Here is an 18,299-nt window from a genome sequence, read left to right on the forward strand (position 1 = left end):
ACCCCTGCCACTCTTACTAATCAATAATCTGTCCATTTCCGCCCAAATGACTTGATCCCCAGAGCTGTCTGTGGCAATTCATGCCACAGATTCAAAGGTTCAAAGGTTTCTTTATTAGTCACCTACACCAATTGGTGTAGTGAAAGGCTTGTTGCCAATGCAGCACATAAAAAAAGAATACAAACATGACAATAATAGATAAATGTAAACATAAAAAACATCCCCCCTCAATGGTTTCCATTATGAGGGAAGGCACAAAGTCCAGTCCCATCCCCATGTCCACCCATAGTCAGGCCTATTGAGGCCTCCGCAGTCGCCGCTACGGAGGCGCGATGTTCCAGGCCGTTCTCGCCGGGTGATGGTGCTCCGGCGTCGGGAGAATCCTCTCAGCGGCATGGGAAACCCTGGAACGGCCGCCTCCTTACTCGAGACCGCGGCTTCCGAAGCCGACAGGCCGCGCCGGATGGAGCTCCACCACTGGGCGATCTCGGCGAGAGATCCCAGGCTCCCGATGTTAAAATCAGTGCTGCCGCCGCCCGCAGTTGGCCGCTCCTCCCTCTGACCAAAGAAATTCCTCCTCGTCTTCTTTCTAAAGGTGCGTCCTTTTATGCTGAGGCTATGCCCTCTGGTCCTAGACATTAGTGGAAACATCCTCCTGGCATCCATTCTCTTTCAAATTGGGAATGGTGCAATGAATTTGTGCATAAAATCCTGAGGGGAAGGGGGGGGGGGGGGGGGGGTAAATCGATGGGGTCTTTTGCCCGTTGTAAGAGAATCAAGAACCAGAGGAACTTGGCTCACGGTGAGAGGCTAAAGATGTAATAGAATCTGAGAGGCAACTTTCCTCCCCCACACAGGTGGGTATATGGAACAAGCAACCAGAGGAGGTAGTTGAGCCAGGCAATACAACAGCATTTAAAAGACATTTGGTCTGGTACATGGAGGAGAAAGGTTTAGAGGGATGCGGGCCAACTGTTCAAATATAATGTTGTTTAAAAATGCAAAGTAGCATGATTATGCAAATTGTTCACAATGACAATGAAAACAATGTTTTGAGCCGGCTGAAGTCTGTATTTAATATTATGGGTATATTGAGACATATGGAATTTATCAAAAGAGAAACAAGCTTTTGCTCTCAGGGTGGTCTGTTCTTGGAGGGAAATGAAAGTATTCTGCACATATCATTTGGAAAAACACCCAGAATGTCATCAGGTTACTCCAAATAACCTGCAGGAACTTCAGGAGCAGTCAGCCGAAACATGCTCCTTCTTCAGCATCCTATTGGAGAGGAAATAGTTTACAAAAAAATGCTGGAGGAACTCAGCAAGTCAGGCAGTTTCCCCGAGGTTGAGTGTAGTTAATTGTCACGTGTACTGAGATGCAGTGAAAAGCTTTTGTTGCGTGCTATCCAGTCAGTGGAAAGACAATACATGATTACAATCGAGCTGTCCACCGTGTACAGTGTACACTCTGGAGAACATGTATAGGTGACCTTTCGGGCTGGGAGACTTCTTCAGACTGTTTGTTATTCAAGGCAAGACAAGACTCAGACTGTTTTTTACTCAAGGCTCAGCCCCCTGCTGTACTCACTCTATACTCCAGAGGATCCTCCAGTGCTTCTACGCAGCGGCTGTGGAAAGCATCTTGTCCGGGAACATTACCATCTGGTTTGGGAATTGCTCTGCCACGGACAAGAAGGCTCTGCACAGAGTAGTGGGAATGTGGCATACACTATGGCACATAGCGGCACACACTATGGGAACTTCATTTGCCCCCCTGCAGGAACTATACATCAGGAGGTGCAACTCCAGAGCCAAAAATATCATGAGACCCCTTCCACCCCTGCAATGGACTGTTCCAGTTGCTACAGTCAGGCAAACGCCTCCGTTGCCATGCGGTGAGAACAGAGAGGTTGAGAAGGAGTTTCTTCCCAGAGGCCATTCGGACTGTAAATGCCTATCTCACCAGGGACTAACTCTACTGAACGTTTTTTCCTTCCATTATTTATTATGTAAAGGTATATGTGTGTTATGATTGTGTTTATAGGTTGTTTGTCTTTTTGCACAAAAGTCCGCGAGCATTGCCACTTTCATTTCACTGCACATCTCGTATGTGTATGTGACAAATAAACTTGACTTGACTTGACTTGATACTCATGACTGCGTAGCCGGACATAGTGCGAACTCCATCATCAAGTTTGCCGACGACACCACTGTTGTGGAATGTATCACTGATGGGGCCGAGTCCGAGTATAGAAGTGAGATCGACCGATTGGCCAAATGGTGCCAGCACAATAACCTGGCTCTGAACACCAGCAAAACCAAGGAACTGATTGTGGACTTCGGAAGGGGAGGATGGGGACCCACAGTCCCGTTTATATCAATGGGTCGATGGTTGAAAGGGTCAAGAACTTCAAATTCCTGGGCGTTCATATTTCCAAAGATCTCTCCTGGTCCCAGAACACTGATGCAATCATAAAGAAAGAACATCAGCTCCTCTACTTCCTGAGAAGATTACGGAGAGTCGGTTTGGCAAAGAGGACTCTCTCTAACTTCTACAGGTGCACAGTAGAGAGCATGCGGACTGGTTGCATCGTGGCTTGGTTCGGCAACTTGAGCGTCCAGGAGCGGAAAAGGCTGCAAAAAGTCATAAACACTGCCCAGTCCATCATCGGCTCTGACCTCCCCACCATCGAGGGGATCTATCGCAGTCGCTGCCTCAAAAAGGCTGCCAACATCATCAAGGACCCACAGCATCCTGGCCACACACTCATCTCTCTGCTGCCATCGGGTAGAAGGTACAAGAGCCTGAAATCTGCAACATCCAGGTTCAGGAACAGCTTCTTCCCCACAGCCATCAGACTATTAAACACAACTTCAAACAAACTATGAACTGTAACAAACTATTGCACTGTATCCGTTTACTGATGTGTGTATATATGTATTTTTGGTATATGGACACACTGATCTGTTCTGTATTTATGACTGCAATATCCTGTTGTGCTGCACAAAGCAGGAATTTCATTGTCCTATCTGGGACACATGACATTAAACTCTCTTGACTTGACTGAATGTTTCATTGTCATATAAATTGTGTATTGTTAGCCGAGCCGGCAATTTGCTCAGTCTCAAAAGGTATAAGGGAACGTGCACTGTAAACAAACAAACCTTGGGGCTAAATATTTAAGAAAGAACTGCCGATTCTGGTAAATGGAAAGTAGACACAAAATTCTGAATCAGTGAGTGAATGGGTCGGTAAATCAGTGAGTGAATGGGTGGGTTTCAGCTCGAGACCCTTCTTCAGACTGAAGAAGGGTCTCGACCCGAAACGTCACCCGTTCCTTCTCTCCAGAGATGCTGCCTGACCCGCTGAGTTACTGCAGCATTTTGTGTCTACCAAAACCTTAGGGCTAGCTTGCATTGCAACAATGTCAGGAGGCAAGAGTGGTTTATTGTCGTATGTCCCACATAGAACAATGGAATTTTTATTTGCAGCAGCACCACAGAATACCGGGTGCGTTGTGCAGCCATGAATATATTTATGAGCAGCTGCTACCCTGCGGTGTGAGAAGGCGTGGCACATTCTTCGTAGGTTTTAGAATCTTATTGTACTTTTTGAAGGTGGGGGCCTAATTAAAACTGTGTACTCTGTCTGCAGGCCTGTTACACAGCTGCAAGTCAGAATTCCACTGTTCCCTTGTGGGTACACATGACAATGAAACGTTCCTGCCGTGCCGTGAGAAACAACCACAGATTTCCAGTCTGAAGAAGGGCTCTGACCCGAAACTTTGCCAATCCACGTTCTCCAGAGATGCTGCCTGAGCTGCTGAGTTACTCCGGCACTTTTGTGTCTTTTTTAAAATAAACCAGCATCTGGAGTTGTTCATTTCTACTATCCATAAGTAAAGACGGCCAAAAGATTATCGCACTTTGTATCAGATTTCATAAACCAGCATCTGCAGGTCATAAGGAATAGGAGTAGAATTAGGCCATTCGGCCCATCATGCCTACTCTGCCATTCAATCATGGCTGATGTATCTCTCCCCCCAAACCCCATTCTCCTGCCTTCTCCCCATAAGCTCAGATACCCATACTCACCATATTGAGTACAGGTGTCAGAGGTTATGGGGAGAATTTTGTGTCCTCAAAATGTTCTCAATTTATTCTGAGTTGCAATAAAAATGCAAAAAAATGCATTTCAATTTATTTCACAGATCAATTACAATTGGCGACTTTGGTCTAATGCACTCATTTAATCTTTCAAGTGAAACTGCACATTAATGCGTCGGATATGGAAAAACAGATAAAAGATATCTAGAATATTAATATTCCAGTGTCGGAAACGTGCGTGTAGACCTTCACGGTTGTGTGAAAGTCATTTCTGGCTCAGCACATTTCCAGAAGGTCAGAACACAAATTCATAGCCAGCGCCTGCCCAGGGATTTGCTGCACTAGAGGGTGTTACAATTTTACGACTATACCAGACTGCCTGGTCGCAACTGTGATGGTGATAAGAGCATTTACCAGCAATCTTAGAAGCCTCGATTAACCGGGTATAACATCTCTTCAGGCCCTTCAGCCCAACCTGCGATCACCCATACAATAGTTCTATTCTTCTTCTTCCTTAGGCTCCCTTTGGTCATGGCTGACCATGGGTGTCTCCTATTCCCTATATGGAGGACGCCTGTGCGTGACTTTGTTTAACGTGGGGAGACTGGTGCACAGACAACCACCCCACGGTCCTTGACAGATCTGGGTCAGGATCCAGTGGCACGGAGTCCAAGACGACCGGAGACCCTTGTCTGCTGCAGCCTTCATCCGCCTTCCCAGCCGTTGTGACGCTCCAGTGAAGTCAGCCATCGTCCTCCGCCTGTTCCACCGTTGAGGTCTTGGTTGGATCAGGGACCTCCCCCTCGACCTTACTGCCATGGGTGGCCCTACCAGGAGCATAGCTCCAGACGGCATCGCTCTCAGGATCTCAGGTCCACACAAGCATCTCTACCACGACAAGGTGACAGTCCATGTAGATTCTTCACACAGGGAATAATTAATAAGGCCAATTAACCTACATGCCTTTGGAGTGTGGGGGGAAACCGGTTACAGGGAGAACGTACAGACTCCGTTCAGACAGCATCCATGGTCGGGATGGAACCCAGGTCTCTGATGCAGCAAGGCAGCAATCCTACCGCTGCGCCACTGTGTCGCCTTAAAGAATCAGTGCATTCAAGTCAGGATGTAAAATGCGTAAAGAATAAAATTACCGTCACAGTTTTCCTCACCTTAGCTATGTGCTCAAGCCATCGCCCCAAACCAATGAAGACGAACAGCATTGGAGGTGTATCGAAGAAGGTTATTGGATTCACTTTGGCTTTTTCCATCATGGCGATGGCCAGAACAACACAAGAGTACAAGAAAGCAACAGTTGTAGCGAGAACTATCAGGACATCCATGTTGGCAGTTCTGTGTTTCAATGCCTTGTACGCTTGGATATAGAAGTACCAACCGCCGACAAACTGCAAGAACCAAAAACAACATTAAAATGCTGTAACAACAGAGGCATATTCATCACTGAAGATAGACACAAAACGCTGGAGTAACTCAGCGGGACAGGTGGCATCTCTGGAGAGAAGGAATCGGTGACCTTTCGGGTCGAGACCCTTTTTCAGACAGAGTCCGGGGAGAGGGTGTCTAGAGATATGGAGGGGTAAGGTGTGAAAACACAGCTCAATGCAGACGATGTCAAGGAAATGTAGAGAATGGTTCATTGTTAGCTGAGAGGAAGGTGACAAGGAGGCGTACAACCAGTAAAATTAATGAGTAGAACAGTAGAACTAGTGGCAACTAGTCAACATTGTCAGCAATTACCTGATAGGCCCCACATACAGCAGCAGTGTGACAATGATACATTATTAGGTGCTGCCTGACCCACTGAAACCAAGCGTTTATCAAAGAATCAAAAAACATTAGACATGGCAGGCACAAAATGAACAGCAAAAAGTATTATGCACTCAGCATTGAACTGGGCAACTGCTAATAATGCAAATCATAATCACAAAAGGTTTTTAAAAAGTGAGGCTCAGGGTCCTTGTCCATAGTTGCATAGTGGGAAAGAGTAAAAAATAGATTCAGCGCATCCGTGTCATGGGTTCACAAGTTATATGAGCAGAATTTGGCCATTTGGCCCATCATGTATACTATGCCATTCAATCATGGCTGATCTATCTTTCCATCTCAACCCCATGCCCCCCCCTTCTCCCCATAACCCGACACCCACCCTGACCGAGCTTGAAAAAAGACACAAAGTGCTGGAGTAACTCAGGGAATCGGGTAGTATCGCTGGAATTGACAACATTGGGTGGCGCCGCGCGCAGCAACCTCGTCCATCAGTTTGTCTGCCATTTCACCCTTTTTGTTACTTTTAGTTGTGTTAAAAGTATGTTTTTGGAGGTTTCTTAGTCTTTTTTATGTGGGGGTGTGGGGGGGGGGGAAAGGGGGGGGAACCGTTTTCTCATTCGCTACCTGGTCGAGGATGCTTCTTTTCTCTGAGTCGCATCTTCGTCCCCTCCTCGCAGCCTACCATCTAGATTGACACGGCCTTTCCTGCCGGAGACCGGCCAGAGCTTCAGCAGCGGCACAACACTGGGTTCCATCGCAGAGCGGGCGATGCCTTACCGGGGATCGCCGTGTTGAGCTCCGGAGTGTTGGGCCTGCTGCTTTAACACTGTGGAGCTGTGGGTTTGCGGAGCTTCCAGCCACGGGCGGTGCTGACTTCAACATCGTGGAGTCCTGGGATCCTTTGCCGGGGGTCACCAGTGTTGGAGCTCCATCCAGCTCGGCCTGTGGATTTCGGGAGCCGTGGTCTCCGGTAGGAAGTGGCCCGATTCGGAAACTCCAAGCGATTGAGAGTGTTCTCCATTCCAACGTTGGAGCTCCGATCATCCCGGCAAGAGGGCCTGAAACATCGGGCCGCCCCTAGTGGCGACTGCGGAGGGTTCAAAGGCCCCCGACCACGGTTGAACAGAGGAAGATGACTGAACTTTATTGCCTTCCCTCACACTGGGAAACGTTGATTCTGCTGTGGGGGATGTTCATGTCACATTCTATCGTGTGTTGTGTTCTTTTTATTCACATGGCTGTATGGTAATTCAAATCTCACTGCACCAATTGGTGCACGTGATAATATATGTCTCTTGAACTCTCTTGAAAACCATCTCTGGTTAACATGAACAGACGGCATTTTGTGTTGGGAACCTTCTTCAAAACCCGGTATCAGAACTTCATCAGACTCGGAAAAACCACCTGTCTCTGTCCTCCGGAGATGCTGCCTGACCCGCCGAGTTACTCCAGCACTTTGTGTCTTATATGTAAACCAGCATTTGCATTTCAGTTTACAGATACAGCACGGAAACAGGCCCTTCGGCCCGCTTGGTCCACAATGACTACTGATCCCCGTACACGAGCACTATCCCACACACTGGGGACAGCTTACCACATTTTTACCAAAGCCAAATAACCTACAAACCTGTACGTCTTTAGAGTGTGGGAGGAAACCAGAGCATCCGGAGAAAACCCAGGCGGTCACAGAGAGAACGTGCAAACTCCGTACAGACAGCGCACGCAGTCAGGGTCGAACCCGGCTCTCTGGCGCTGTGAGGCAGCAACTTTCAGTTTTCGGTTGGTTTATTGTCACATGTACCGAGGTACAGTGAAAAGCTTTTGTTGCGTGCTAACCAGTCAGCAGAAAGACAAGACATGATTGCAATCGAGCCGTTTGTTGCCATAGAGGGAGTACAGACAAGGTTCACCAGACTGATTCCTGGGATGGCAGGACTTTCATATGAAGAAAGACTGGATAGACTTGGCTTGTACTCGCTAGAATTTAGAAGAATTTAGAAGATTGAGAGGGTATCTTATAGAAACTTACAAAATTCTTATGGGGTTGGACAGGCTAGAAGCAGGAAGATTGTTCCCGATGTTGAGGAAGTCCACAACAAGGGGTCACAGTTTAAGGATAAGGGGGAAGGCTTTTAGGACCGAGATGAGAAAAAAAAAAATTCACACAGAGAGTGGTGAATCTGTGGAATTCTCTGCCACAGAGGGTAGTTGAGGCCAGTTGATTGGCTATATTTAAGAGGGAGTTAGATGTGGCCCTTGTGGCTAAAGGGATCAGGGGGTATGGAGAGAAGGCAGGTACAGGATACTGAGTTGGATGATCAGCCATGATCATATTGAAGGGCCGAATGGCCTACTCCTGCATCTATTTTCTATGTTTGCAGTTCTACCAGTGCCGCGGTGCCAACATAGCTTACCTGGACTGGAACACAGAGAATGAAGGACAGCAAATTCATGATGGAGAGCCCTGGAAGAAGCTGCCGCTCCAGAAACATCGAGGCGTGATGTTCCTCCAGCTCGTCAGTGGTCGAGCCGTTCTGGTGGGTCTTGTAGAAGGCATGGTCTGCAATGATCATGTATACCATCATGATCATCACAGGAGCACAAAAAAACAGACTGATCAGGAAGGATCTCCTCCACCTGTGGGCAAAGGTCACAGTGAATATCTGTTATTTACCAGCACGTGTCGCGGTCTGCTGAGCGTTTGACGGCACTGGGCCTGGACATCAGTAGGGGCAAGTCCAGAGCCAACAAGATCATGGGAGACCCCTTCCACCCCAGCAACGGACTGTTCCAGCTGCTAACGCCTCCGTTGCCATGCTGTGAGAACGGATTTTGGTGGCAAAAACGGGAAAGCAGACTATTATCTAAATGGTGGCCGATTGGGAAAGGGGGAGATGCAGCGAGACCAGGGTGTCATGGTACACCAGTCATTGAAAGTAGGCATGCAGGTGCAGCAGGCAGTAAAGAAAGCGAATGGTATGTTAGCTTTCATTGCAAAAGGATTTCAGTATAGGAGCAGGGAGGTTCTACTGCAGTTGTACAGGGTTTTGGTGAGACCACACCTGGAGTATTGCGTACAGTTTTGGTCTCCAAATCTGAGGAAGGACATTATTGCCATAGAGGGAGTGCAGAGAAGGTTCACCAGACTGATTCCTGGGATGTCAGGACTGTCTTATGAAGAAAGACTGAATAGACTTGGTTTATACTCTCTAGAATTTAGAAGATTGAGAGGGGATCTTATAGAAACTTACAAAATTCTTAAGGGGTTGGACAGGCTAGATGCAGGAAGATTGTTCCCGATGTTGGGGAAGTCCAGGACAAGGGGTCGCAGCTTAAGGATAAGGGGGAAATCCTTTAAAACCGAGATGAGAAGAACTTTTTTCACACAGAGAGTGGTGAATCTCTGGAACTCTCTGCCAGGGAGGTAGTTCGGCAGCTCCATTGGCTATGCCCGCGGTTGGAGCTCCCGATGTGGCCCCCTGGCAAAGGGACCAGGAGCTATGGAGATGTTAAAGTCCGCTGAGTTGGATGATCCCTGATCATATTGAATGGCTGGCAGCTCCCAAAAGGGCCGAATCCCTACTCCTGCAGGCCTAATTTCTATGTTTCTTGTTTCTAGGCCGCAGTTGCCATGCGGTGATACCGGAGAGGATGAGAAGCATCTCCGTCCCAGAGGCCATTAGATTTTAAAAACTCTACCCCCCCAGGGACCCCCCAACATTAATGAACAAAACTAAACACACTAAAACATGTCTTTAAAATTGCTGTTTTTTTTTTTTTTCCTTTTTCTTCCCTCCCACAAATATGAAAAGTGAATAGACAGTTCCATTCGTTGGTGAGTCTGTTTGTCGTTTTTCGCACCATTCGCGAGCATTGCCACTTTTCAGGACACTGCAAGGCTCGAGTTAGAATGTGACGAATGAATGTGCATTTGGAGCTGGAGTGTGGTGAACGAAGGAGAGATGTGGGAAACGGGCAGAAGAGTGAAAAGGCTGGATGGAGTGGATGTTTCCCACACAAGTGGGAGAGTCTAGGTCGCGGCCTCAGAGTTAAAGGACGTTCCTTTAGGAAGGAGATGACGAGGAATTCTTTTAGTCAGAGGGTGGTGAATCTGCGGAATTCTTTGTCAGGGATTAACTTCGGCAGCTCCAACCGAGGGCTGCCCGTGTGTGTGTGTGTGTGTGTGTGCGTGTACGTGTGTGCGCGCGCTCGTATATATGTGTGTGTGTAACCGTGTGTGCAAGTGTGCAACGGTGCGTGTGAGTATGTAACCGTGTGTGTGAGTGTGTAACCGCGTGTGTGTGTGTGTAACTGTGTGTGTGTGTGTGTGTGTGCGTGTGCGTATCTGTGTGTCTGTCTGTGGCCATACACACACACACATACACACTGAACTTTTTCTCTCTCGTTTATTACATTGTTTACAGTGTACTGTGTCTACATATTCTGCTGTAACTAAGAGTGTCATTGTTCTATCTGGGACATACTATCTGGAATAAAACACTTGACTCTTGAGTTGGGCTGAAGGGCCTGTTTCCATACTGTCTAACTCGACAACTCCACGTGTTATCCAATCAAGTAATATCATCGACAGGAGTCTGCACATTCAACAAATCGTTTTTGATGACCCAAATCTCAGCTTTCAACGCGGAACCTACCGTCCAATTTCTTCGCGATGATCCAAATGGCTCGCAGTGCGATCTTTTTTGACTAAGGAAGCCTCGTAGCCCAGATCCTACAGAAACAAATGGAAGATTCCTGAAATCCATCTGCTGCTTTCACCAGCTTAATAACATCTTTTCACACAATTTGTACTTGAGTTTTGATTTTAAGTTTATGTCATAAGTGATAGGAGCAGAATTAGGCCATTCAGCTGATCAAGTCTACCCCACCACTCAACATTTCACTGCACCTTATGGTGCATGTGACAAATAAATTTGAAGGTAGACAAAAATGCTGGAGAAACTCAGCGAGTGCAGCAGCATCTATGGTGCGAAGAAAATAGGCAACGTTTCTGGCTGAAACCCGACTTCAGACTGATGGGATAAATTTGAACTTGAACCACGGTTGATCTATCTCTCCCTCCTAACCCCATTCAAAAGGTTCAAAGGTTATTTTATTGGTCACATACACCTAGGTGTAGTGAAATGCTTCTTGCCATGCAGCACATAAAGAAAGAATACAGACATAACAGTAATAAAGAAATTTAAACATAAAAACATCCTCCCACAATGGTTCCCATTGTGAGGGAAGGCACAATGTCCAGTCCCCATCTCCCCATTCTCCTGCCTTCTCCCCATAACTCATGACACCCGCACTAATCTAGAATCTATCTATCTCTGCCTTCAAAATATCCACTGACTTGACCTCCACAGCCTTCTGTGGCACTATGATATAAAACATTTCTTTCCATATTATTTAATGTATATTGTACTTACATGCTAAAATTCAACAGCTAAAATGTTATCTTTCCAATGAGCATATTGAATACTTTATTTTTCACAAAGAACTTTCAGTCTGAACAGATCAAAAGCTTTCCACTCAAGTGCATATAAAACACCCCACCCATGAACAAAACAAAAAGGTGTACAATGGGGAACGTTATAATCCACACCAAAGCATACTTAAGCAATAACAATTATAGCACATAACTGTAAAATAGAATGTAAGACACAATATGCTGGAGTAACTCAGCGGGACACGCAGCATCTATGGAGAGAAGGAATGGGTGACGTCGAGACCCTTCTTCATACTGATATCAGGGGAGTGGGTGGGACAGAGATAGAATGTAGTCAGAGACAGTAGTAAGGCTGGTGGGAGAACTGGGAAGGGGATGGAGAGAGAGGGAAAGCAAGGGCTATTTGAAGTTAGAGAAGTCAATGTTCAAACCGCTGGGGTGTAAGTTGCCCAAGTGAAATATGAGATGCTGTTGCTCCAATTTGCGCTGGGCCTCACTCTGACAATGGAGGAGGCCCAGGACAGAAAGGCCAGATTGGGAATGGGAGGGGGAGTTGAAGTGCTGAGCCACCGGGAGATCAGGTAGGTTAAGAGCGGAGGTGTCCAGCGAAACAATCGCCAAGCCTGCGCTTGGTCTCCCGATGTAGAGAAGTTGGCACCTGGAACAGTTTCTACGGATACAGTAGATGAGGTTGGAGGAGGTGCAAGTCAACCTCTGCCTCACCTGGAAAGACTGTCGGGGTCCTTGGATGGAGTTGAGGGAGGAGGTAAAGGGACAGGTGCTGCATCTCCTGTGGTGGCAGGGGAAAGTACCTGGGGAGGGGGTGGTTTGGGTGGGAAGGGACGAGTTGACCAGGGATCTGTGGAGGGAACGGTCTCTGTGGAAAGCAGAAAGGGGTGGAGATGTGAAGATGTGGCCAGTGGTGGGATCCCGTTGCTCTGAAAATAGAAGTTAAGTAGGTCCAATTTGTCCTTATAAAACACAATATTAAAAAATAAAAATTCACCTTTACGCATTTAATGATGTCGCGAGGTCCAATGCACTCAGGATCAAACTTAACATGTGCTTTATTTGTGGCCAGGGCTACTGAGGTATATAATATACCTTTGGTTTTCATCAGTGTAGATTCAATATTATGAACACAAGAGGCACACGTCATTCCTCGCACCTGGGTAGGCAAGTTGAAAAAAAATGCTTGACAAAAATTGAAATGTTTCCTTCATGGAAAACTCATGCATTCTAACTTGGCACCCATTCCCATGCTGGTTTAAACCGCAGACACAAAAGGCTGGAGTAACTCAGCGGGACAGGCAGCATCTCTGGAGAGAAGATTTAGGTGATGTTTCGGGGTCGAGACCCTTCTTAGAAACGTCGCCCATCCCTTCTCTCCAGAGATGCTGCCTGCCCCGCTGAGTTACTCGGCTTTTTGTGTCTATCTTCCCTTTATCCTGCAGCTGTACAGCTTGATTGTAATCATGTATTGTCTTCCCACTGACTGGATAGCACGCAACTAAAAGCTTCTCACTCTACCTTGGTGCAAGTGACAATAAACTAAATATCAATGTATCCATCAGCCAGTCAACAACCCACTGTGTTCTGCGTCCACACGTTATCAGGGAGGTGGGCAGGATATGAATGAATGAATAGTTTATTTCGGTCATACATTAAAAAGAACAAAACATTACAATCTGGGCGAATATGAACCAACACTGTATCCAATCCACACAACGTTCACATATCCAATGACTGAAAAAGGAATAGGCTGAAGCCACAAAGCTTATTTTTGCCCATCCTATACAATCCATAAAATAACCCAGAATATCAGCATAACAAAGGAATGAAAAAAAAAAATTACTCTAAATTGTAATCCTTACTTATTTTACATTTTAATCATTTTACATTATAATCCTTAATTATTTTACATTTTAAGGCTTTTTTGAAACTCAGCAGAGAGCTACAAAATGTCAACTCATCACTAAGCCCGTTGCATAATTTGACTTCCATTACTGAGACACATCTATATTTTACATTGGTTCTCACTTTACATGTTTCAAAAATACCCGACCATCTTAAATTATAATGTCCTTCTCTTAATTTAAAATTGTTTTGAATACTAACAGGTATTCCGAGGCTTTTATTCCTAACTCGGAAAAGTATTTCTAATGTCTTTACATGCACAATATCCGAAAATTTTAAGGTACCGGTCTTTATGAATAATGGATTTGTAGTTTCACGGTAAGAAGCTTTATGTATTATTCTAATAGCTCTTTTCTGGTTTAATTCTAGTCTATAATGGTCTATGAAGGATACATGGTGGACAGAGAAATGTAGGAAGCTTTTACTTCGAGCAAACTCTTGTGCTATCATTCAAAAGAAAAAATGAAGCAATTAGTAGAATTATGAGAGTCATACAGCACGGAGAAGGCCCTTCAGCCCCATTCATCCATGCCGACCAAGATGTGTCCTCTGCCAGTCACATTTGCCTGAGCCAGGCCCATATCCCTCTAAATCTTTCATATTCACATATCTGTTAAAATGTTGTTAAAGAGATTGTAATTGTATAGTTTCTACCACATCCTCGGACAGTTCATTCACAAACCTGACAAAATGTTGCTTCTTAGTTTACACTCTCACTTTAAATCTACACCCTCTATCCTCCCCTGGAAACAGGATTGTGGTCATTCACCTCATCTGTGCCGTTCACGATCTACGCTCACACTCCTGCATTCCCCAATATCCCCAACCTAACCAGCCTCTCCTGATCAACTAACCTCCTCCGTGCCAATAACCTGATCGCGAATCCCTTTTCAGCTTAACGACATCCTTCCTATCCTAGGTGACACAGTACTGTTGGGAAATCAATTGCAATTGTACCAATGTGACCTGCGATCCCCGCACACTAACACCATCCTCCACCCACTCGGGACAATTTTTACATTTACCGAGCCAATTAATCTACAAACCTGTACGTCTTTGGAGTGTTGTTTTGACACGTAGATGTTTTGATTTACCAAGCCAATTTCATCTACAAACCTGTACGTCTTTGGAGTGTGGGAGGAAACCGGAGAGCACCCGGCGGGTGCACGGTGGACTGTCAACGCGGAGCTGGGGCTCGCTGGAAAACCCACCGGTTCTTTTTGGCCTGGGAGCGGAAGCGCGGCGCTCCAGCTGGCGCGGGACGGGATCACGGGAAGAAACGTTCAAATTCCGTACAGGCGGCACCCGTAGTCGGGATCGAACCTGGGTCTCTGGCGCTGCATTCACTGTCAGGTCCACAACTCTACCACTGCGCCCGACCTGGCCGCCCCACCACAGTGATCTTTTATATATTTATGTGTCGGAATCTGAAGGCAATGGGGGGGGGGGGGGGAGGAAACCGGCTTCAGGTTGAAATCTCATCTCCCTGCTTCTCACCGTCATTGCCGACACCTCCTAATACCACATACATCTAAAATACATTTCCCTAACTTGATCAATAATTCAACGATACTTTATTCTCACATGTACCTAGGGAAATGCATTTTTTTCTGCGTACAATACACAAAATGAGCAAAGAGTCGCCACGCATGTGGTGCCGACAAAGTTGCAAAAGCACTTAGACAATAGATAATAGGTGCAGGTGTAGGCCATTCGGCCCTTCGGGAATTATGAACAACGGATGTTTGATTGGAGTGCTACTGAAAAACTGGTGTAGAAATGCTGATTATTTCCCTCATCTGGAATCCATCAATGTTCACATATATATCTTTGCTACTGTGTTTTTGTGTAACTCGAGTTGAAACCTTACTTTGCTATCAAATCGTTCATTTCAGTAGACAATAGGTGCAGGAGGAGGCCATTCGGCCCTTCGAGCCAGCACCGCCATTCAATGTGATCATAGTTGATCATCCACAATCAGTACCCCGTTCCTCTCTTCTCCCCATATCCCCTGACACAGCTATCTCAAAGAGATAAATCTAACTCTCTCCTGGAAAACATCCAGTGAATTGGCCTCCACTGCCTTCTGTGGCAGAGAATTCCACAGATTCACATCTCTCAGGGTGAAAAAGCTTTTCCTCATCTCAGCCCTGAATGGCTGACCCCTTATTCTTTGGGATCAGGATCGAAGCCGAGTCTCTGGCAGAGTGAGGCAGCAGCTCCAGCAGCTTTGCCACTGTGCCGCCCAAGTGACACAGTATGCAACAGTTCCCTTCAATCCAATACTTTACCAAGGTCCATGCCCACGAAGTGAAACACTTGTCAAGATGCAGCATCGCAAGGCTGACAGCAGTCAAGTGTTATACCATAGAACCTTGGGCTCGTTTTCTCACTCGCTAAAAACAAAACAATTCAGCGATAATATTGGAAGAGAATACTCACAATCAGTTCCAAATGACCACTTGATCCATCGCTGTCCTCCAGCACAGTAGCACCAAACCCCAACTCCTTTATTAACTCGGCGATGTCTACGGGTTTTAAGATAGATGGGTTGTACCTCACTTCCGCTTTCCCAGCCATGAGTGCGACCAGCACAGAATATATACCTTGTCAAGAACAAGAGTGCAAGTTTAGCGTCAGTCAATAATGATGCATTTTTCCCCATTCAGTCAAGAGCGCTCGTGTTCTCCAGAGATGTTGCCTGACCCGCTGAGTTATAGCCCTGTCCCACAGTACGAGTTCTTTCCAAGAGCTCTCCCGAGTTTGCCCTGATTCGAACTCGGAGATTTACGGTAATGGCCGCTCGTCGGTACTCAGGGCTCTCGTGGACATTTTTCAACATGTTGAAAAATCTTCACGAGTCTTCCCGAGCTCACCTGCCGTTAGCGAGTCTTCCTGAGTACCTGTCGTTAGCGCTAAGAGACGTCCCCGAGCTGCGACGAACCCGCTGCGTTCATTCTCCGTGCTTACCACGCGTTTTATTTTTTTTAAATCTTGGGAGAGCTCTTGGAAAGAACTCGTACCGTGGGACAGGGCTTTCACACCAGCAATTTGTGCCTTTATAATAATAAACAGCATCTGCAGTTCATTGTTTCTGCAATGGATTTGTCTTTTGGCCATCAAAGTGAATAAGACTACCATCAACATGGATCTAATACAAGGACATTAAAAACAGAGGCATTCAAGAACGATGCAAGAGGTTAAGAAACAGAGTTTGTGTTCAGAGACACGGTGATCTGCAGATGCTGGAATCCAGCGAAGAACACGGACAGCACAGTGGCGCAGCCGTAGAGTTACTGCCTCACAGCGCCAGAGACCCGGGTTCAATCCTGACCATGGGTGCTGTCTGTACGGAGTTTGTACGTTCTCCCCGTGACATGGGTTTTCTTCGGGTGCTCCGATTTTCTTCCACACTCCAAAGATGTAAAGGTTTGTAGGTTAATTAACCATATAACAATTACAGCACGGAAACAGGCCATCTCGGCCCTACAAGTCCGTGCCGAACAAATTTTTTTTCCCCTTCGTCCCACCTGCCTGCACTCATACCATAACCCTCCATTCCCTTCTCATCCATATGCCTATCCAATTTATTTTTAAATGATACCAATGAACCTGCCTCCACCACTTCCACTGGAAGCTCATTCCACACCGCTACCACTCTCTGAGTAAAGAAGTTCCCCCTCGTATTACCCCTAAACTTCTGTCCCTTAATTCTGAAGTCATGTCCTCTTGTTTGAATCTTCCCTATTCTCAAAGGGAAAAGCTTGTCCACAAGTAATTGACTTCAGTAAAATCGTAAAATCGTCCCATGTGTGTAGAATAGTTCTAGTTTGGGTGGCCAACTTTCTCACTCCCAAATAAGGGACAAAAGGTCAAAATACAAATTCCCGACGGCAATTCGTTGACCGACTCGGCCATGACTGGGTGAATGATGAGTTGGCCCGGGTGCTGGACTGCACACAAAGCCCAGCCGGCGGGCCAGCTGAGGAGTTCTGGTCCGATGATCGGCCATGAGAAGGAGGGGTGGTGGTGGTGTCGGCGGTAAGCAAAGGTCCAAAGGTCGGACAGCTGGCCGGGCTGCCGACCGACGGGGCCACTGGCGAGGCGTTGCTGCTACACTCCATTGGCTGCACTACGTCGGGACGGGTGAGGTGGGGCCAGACGCAGCGCTCCGACCCAACAGTCCTCTCGACCCGAGTAGTAGCGGTCAAATACGGGACAAGGGCAATCCCGTACGGCACAAACCAATTTAGCCCAAAAATCGGGATGTCCCGGCTAATACGGGACAGTTGGCAACTCTAGTGGAAGTATACGGACGTGATCATTGGTCAGCATGGGCTCAATAGGCCGAAGGGCCTGTTTCCACACTGTCTCTCAAAAGTAAAGTCTAAAACACAAAGTGCTGGAGTAACTCTGCAGCTCAGGCAGCATTGTTGGAGGACATGGATAGGTGATGGTTCAGGTCGGGCACCTTCTTTCGAATTTGAGTTTGGTAACTTGATGCCAGACCTACAAATCATAGAAGTTAGCAACATAGAAATATATCATTTGTCCAATGGCAATGGGAACATTTACTTTGGGAAATTTCACGTCCCAACTCTTGGTCTACAGGCTTGCATTTTATGGTGCATCAGGTCCTGTTTCAGTACTGTGCTGGAAGGAACTGCTGATGCTGGTTTAAACCAAAGATAGACACAAAATGCTGGAGTAACTCAGCTGGATGGGTTTGCCGCCTGTCCCGCTGAGTTACTCCAGCTTTATATGTCTATCCACTGTTTCAGTACTTATATGTGACAAGTGTATCTGCCTCCCTTGGAGGTGAAATAATTCAATTGTTACATTTGGAGTAATAAAAATGAACAGCAGATGCTGGTTTATACCATACACACAAAATGTTGGAGTAACTCAGCAGGTCAGGCAGCATCTCTGGGGATAAATGGATAGGTGACGTTTCGGGTCGGGCCTACTTCCGACGTTTGGAGTGGGGTTTTTTTCTACTTCTTCCCTCCTTTCCAGCATACCTCTGAAAATAT

At 46.5% G+C, this 18,299-nt stretch overlaps 1 protein-coding gene across 4 annotated transcripts in view; it reads right to left on the bottom strand.

Annotated features, from left to right (window-relative positions):
• atp7a (ATPase copper transporting alpha) overlaps nt 1–18,299 on the bottom strand; it is an 81,402-nt gene that overhangs the window by 29,185 nt on the left and 33,918 nt on the right. For all 4 annotated transcript variants that reach the window (XM_055643522.1, XM_055643523.1, XM_055643524.1 and 1 more), the window contains 5 exons: nt 15,709–15,872; nt 12,356–12,517; nt 10,550–10,626; nt 8,309–8,531; nt 5,279–5,512 (listed from right to left, as the gene is read on the bottom strand). In XM_055643522.1, the coding sequence (XP_055499497.1) occupies nt 5,279–5,512; nt 8,309–8,531; nt 10,550–10,626; nt 12,356–12,517; nt 15,709–15,872 (860 nt within the window). The remainder of the gene's footprint in view (nt 1–5,278; nt 5,513–8,308; nt 8,532–10,549; nt 10,627–12,355; nt 12,518–15,708; nt 15,873–18,299) is intronic.

Source organism: Leucoraja erinacea, chromosome 12, assembly GCF_028641065.1.
Source record: "Leucoraja erinacea ecotype New England chromosome 12, Leri_hhj_1, whole genome shotgun sequence".
Lineage (NCBI taxonomy): Eukaryota > Metazoa > Chordata > Chondrichthyes > Rajiformes > Rajidae > Leucoraja > Leucoraja erinaceus.